This window comes from Octodon degus, unplaced genomic scaffold, assembly GCF_000260255.1.
Source record: "Octodon degus isolate 3935 unplaced genomic scaffold, OctDeg1.0 scaffold00086, whole genome shotgun sequence".
In the NCBI taxonomy this organism is placed as follows: Eukaryota; Metazoa; Chordata; class Mammalia; order Rodentia; family Octodontidae; genus Octodon; species Octodon degus.
The window spans coordinates 1,535,477-1,540,613 of NW_004524662.1; the positions used below are offsets into that span (position 1 = coordinate 1,535,477).

General features: G+C 35.9%; 1 protein-coding gene across 1 annotated transcript in view; it reads right to left on the reverse strand.

Annotated features, from left to right (window-relative positions):
• The window catches only part of LOC111818290, a 142,417-nt gene that overhangs the window by 104,517 nt on the left and 32,763 nt on the right, over positions 1-5,137 (reverse strand). The window contains exon 4 of the mRNA XM_023721832.1: positions 2,926-3,067. Coding sequence (XP_023577600.1) covers positions 2,926-3,067 — 142 coding nt within the window. The remainder of the gene's footprint in view (positions 1-2,925; positions 3,068-5,137) is intronic.

Genomic DNA, 5,137 nt, shown 5'->3' on the forward strand with positions numbered 1-5,137 from the left:
TGTTTATCAATAAAACTTTGAAAAAAAAAGAAAATTACAATACTCTGAAAAAAACAGATCAGAGGATTTCAGAAAATGGAAAGATATTCCTTGCTCTTGGATAGGAAGAACCAAACTGTAAAAATGGCCATACTCCCACAATTTTTATAAAGATTTAATGCAATACTTATCAAAATACCATCAATGTATCTCACAGAGCCAGGAAAACATACTTAAATGTTATTTAAATCCAGAAAAGCCCTAGAATAGCAAAGGCAATCCTGGACAACAAAGGCAAGGAAGGAGGTATTACAATCCCTGACTTGAAATCAGACTACAAAGCTACTGTGATAAAATCAGCATGCTACTGGAAAAAAATAAACAGAACCAAGGATCAATGGAAAGATTATAATATGCAGATACAACTATAAACACACTCAGCCATCCTATCTTCCACAAAGGGGCCATACCTGTTCACTGGATGAAAGATAGCCTCTTTAATAATTGATGCTGGAAAAACTGGCTTTCCACATGCTGAAAACTAAAAATAGACTAGGTCAATTGTCATCACTAAACTAAAGTCAAAATGGACTGAAGATCTAAACACTAAAACAGAAACACTAAATCTCCTTGGAAGAGAAAGTAGATGGAAATCTAGAAGACGGGTAGGCAGACAGTTCATGAACAAAAACCAAACTGCATGGGAAATACTGCAAAGAATCAACAACTGGTATCTCATCTTATTGAGAAGTTTCTGCATGTCAAAAGAAATTACCAAAAAAAAAAATCACAGACAGATTAGGAAAAAAACTTAACCAATAATCAGTCAGACAAAGGTCTTCTATATAGAATATATAAAGAAGTAGAAAGACATTAGGTCCCCAAAATTTAAAGACCCAATCCAAAAAGGAGCATCTGAGATGAATACACACCTCTCAGAGGAAGAAATACTAGTGGCAAATAAATACTTAAAAAAATGTTCCACAGCACTGGCCATTGAAGAAATTCAAATTAAAACAACACTGAGATATCATCTCACCCCCAGAAGAATTGCTATCATAAAGAAATCAACTAATGACAAATGCTGAAGAAGCTTTGGTGAAACAGGCACACCTCTCCACTGCTAGTGGGAATATAGACTAGTATAACAACGATGCAAATCAGTGTGAAGACTCCTGAAAAAATTAGGACTAGAAATCCCACTCAAAGTAGCTATTCTCTTTCTAAGTATTTTCCCAAAAGAACTGAAAACATCATACAATAGTGATATATGTGCACCCATGTTTATAGCAGCACAATTTGTCATAATTAAATCTTGGATATAGCCAAAATGCCCATCACCTGAAGAATGGATAAAAAAGATGTGGTATTTTTATATAACAGAGTATTATTCAGCTATACAGAGGGACAAACTCAAAGCCTTTATAGGTAAGTGGATACAACTAGAGACTATACTCATAAGTGAAATAAATCAGACCCACATGTGCAAATATTGTACTGTCTTCGTAGTGTAAGAACATGAATGAAGAAATGAATACCTGAAAAGTATAATAGATATAGTAAAACAGAAACTGAACTCAAGGATTAAACAATGAAGATGACAGAAATAAGAAAAGATAGGAAAAAAAGGAAGGGAAAGATATGAAAGTATATATACAGGATGGCTGAGATGACTGTACTAATAATTTTCATCCATTTTCTGAAAATAGCAATTAATGTGTAGAGTTTTGACCTTGGCTAACTCTATATGCTGATATGTGCAATCTAAGTAATGACATCAAGAACACCAATATATAATACAAAAATCACACCTGAATACCTCTCATCTTGGTCTTCTAAAGGTATAACATTTCTAATATCTTATCAATTATTATTATACACTCATTAAAATAATTTGGATAAAAAGTTAAAAAAAGACCAGAAAAAATTAAGGATTCTTGAAATCAAGTGGTAATTTTCAATTATCTATCCAATCTTGCATAACTATATCTGTTAATCTGAGCAATAGATTTAACAATAAAAGAGATACTAGAACAACCATTAATTAGCACTCTTGGTTTGAAAATCTGTAACATATGTATTGTTCTATTTTATCCTGTTTCTGTCTTTGTTTCTGCTGTTTGTTTTTGCTTTTATTTTTACTATTCAAAATAAAATAAAATTTAAAAATAGAAAATGTGGCATTTATACAAAATGGATGAATTTGAAGCACTTGTAAGAACATGGATGAACTTTTGAGAACATTCAGTAAAATAAATCCGATACAAAAGCTCAACTACCTCATGGTTGCCTTTACCAGCTGGTACACATCACCAACTTATTCAGCTACATCTAGGATACATCAAGCAAGAAAGGAAATTGAAAACACTGACTTACTACCCCGTCACAACTTGGGTCCTAATACTCCTAGTCAGTGTGCTTCACCCATCCACCATCAGAGTCTACTTACGTTTGTAATGTGCACAATTTTTAGTGGTAGTGAGTAGTATAAATACAGAAAAGTGAACCTGCCTTACCTTCCCCAGAAGCAGAAATCTCTCAACTAACTCTCAAGAAAGCACAACTTCTTAAATCTCACATGTCAACCAAAACAACCACAAAATTCAATATAGAAGTAAACTTCAGAACCTAGATGTATTCTGTAGAGCCAGGAAATGATGAGATAAGCAATACAAATAAGTAATATTATTTATAATTTTCACTATAATTTTTTGTAACAAAATAATTGTTCATAAATATATATGTCACACATGACTTCATTATTTCTATTTTTAACAAATAAATGCATATTTTCTGTTCTAATTTTTTACATTGTAAATATCAATAGATACAGGTCACATAAACAATTACTGGAGTCCTCAATAATTTTTAATAGTGTTTAAAGTGTCCTAAGCCAGAAAGTTTAAGAATCTTGGAGATGGAGAAAACTAATATGAAAGAACTTACTTCCTGTCCCAAGAGCTCCAGGTGTGGGTTGTGAAAGCGCCACCTCATTCTCCATGCTATTTCAGGGGTCAGCCTCGGTGGCACTGGGGCATTGCTGACACTTTCTTGCTGTTCATCCATAAGAGGAATGCCATATAATATTCTACAATGTGACAAAAACAATGCATTGGTTTTTAAAGTCATTGATAAAGCAAAAAATGCTTGCTTTCTTTTAGTACCTCTATTGAAACAAGCAATGAACTCTGACATGTGCACTAGGCAGAAGATGTGAAGAAGTCAAATAAATAATTCAAAAATAATTTATATTTGGTTTTTCAAGACATTTTAAAAGTAACATCTTGGTGACTTAGTTTCATCATGTTTGAATACTAAGTTCACCTTAAGAAACCCTAATTATAAGAGATTAAAATTTCTCTATCATCTGAGCTTTCTTATCATCTGAGTTCTAACCCACTCCCAAGTCCAAGTTCACAGCAAGAGTTTCATTTCTTTTGTGGTATGTGAAGGTGGGGGTTGCTGGAGAATTGAACCCAAGAATTCTCCACCACTGAGCCACACACCTATCCCTTTTTATTTCATTTTTAAGTCAAGGTCTCCCTAAACTACCCAGACTGGCCTCAAACTTTAATCCTTCTGCCTCAGCCTCTCATGTAGTTGGAGTTATAGGCATGCACCATCATGCCCAGCTCAAAAGCTCCATTTCTCAAACTGCAGTAGAGCCCCACCCTAAATAGAATGGCCTTCTCACTTTATTAAAGGAAAGTTTTCCTTTCTTGAATCATGTATCTTGCTTGGATATGCAAAAAGCTGTTTTGGCATAAGCTCTTTCCTTGATAGGTACAAGTTGCATATACTTAAGAATGTATTAGGAGATAGAAAAATCACAAAAAGTCTTAATTTGGTCAAAGAGAAGAAATTTGAAGACAAAGTATTATTAATGTCTGATCTATGAACTTCTTATAAATATATCAGTTCTGGTACTGCAAAACCTATTGTAAAGTGAAAACAATGTAAGCATCCAGTAGGCTGATGGTTCTGTCAATTTCACATGGAAGTATTTAGAGCTATTGGTCCCTTTAACTTTTTCATATATATGAACAGACAACTTTGTAAGTCAATGACTATGAAAACTAAGAATACACAGACACAGCTATTTGTTTTTTAACAATATGCAGAAGCTCCTAAAGCCAGTCTTACTCTTAGAAAATAGATAAATGCTGCGCCAGGTTGGTAAAGATAGGGCTGAACTGAACTGCCAGGGTCAGAGGTTAAAAGCCCTCCTGCAGCCCATGTTCTAGATGAGATTTGGGGTCCAATGCCTTGATGTGCACACACCAAATTTAGAAGGCAGAACATTCTAATGTTTCTACCAGTGGGTACAGTCAGAGCTCTTCAGTACCAGAGTTCTAGATGCTTCTGTTTTGGGCTGTCATTTTCATTTTATTGGTGAGCACAACAGACAGACCCAGCGTGGCTCCAGAGTCAAAAGCTGTGACAGCAGAAGCCATTCCATGTCAGCAGAAGTGGCATGCCGTCGGTGTGGGTTTTCAACCCCTCTGCCTCCTGACTTCTGGGCAGAGGCTGCCGTGGCAGACCAGCCTTCTGCTGTCTCTGTGTCTCTGGAAGCCCTCTTGGACTCACAGCTATCTTTCCATTGATTTTATACACACTGCACTGCCATTACTCAATCTCTTTTAGCTTCAAACAGCTAAAAATGTTGCTGTTGTCTGAAATTGAATTTCAACTGACATACCCAGAAAAACAGAACTGGGTTGGGTGTAGGAACTAAGAGAAAAGTTTCAGAGTGTATAGACATCAATAAAGTACCTCTTAGACCATGTTGTAGGGTCAGCATGGCAGAGGTAAGGAGCAGGGTGACCTAAGAAGCAACCTGGAAGGACTGCTGCACTGTTCTGACTGTAAGCCAACAAGAGGGTACCAACATTCATTTATGTCATTTACATTGTTGCTCACATTCAAAAGCGTTAATTTTGATTGGTCATAAAGAAAGCAGAAGTCACTAGACATTCTGGAGTACATAGCCCTGCCATACACCAGTGGGGGAGCACAGAGCAAAGGCCATTTGAGGTTTGCAACTCTGCCTGTCTGACAAAGATGAACTGCTTACTGGTAAGTTTCCTCCATATTTTCCCTGCTTCAGTCCTTCATTCTCAAGAGAAAGAGGAGGAGGAGGAGGAGGAGGTGGGGGGGA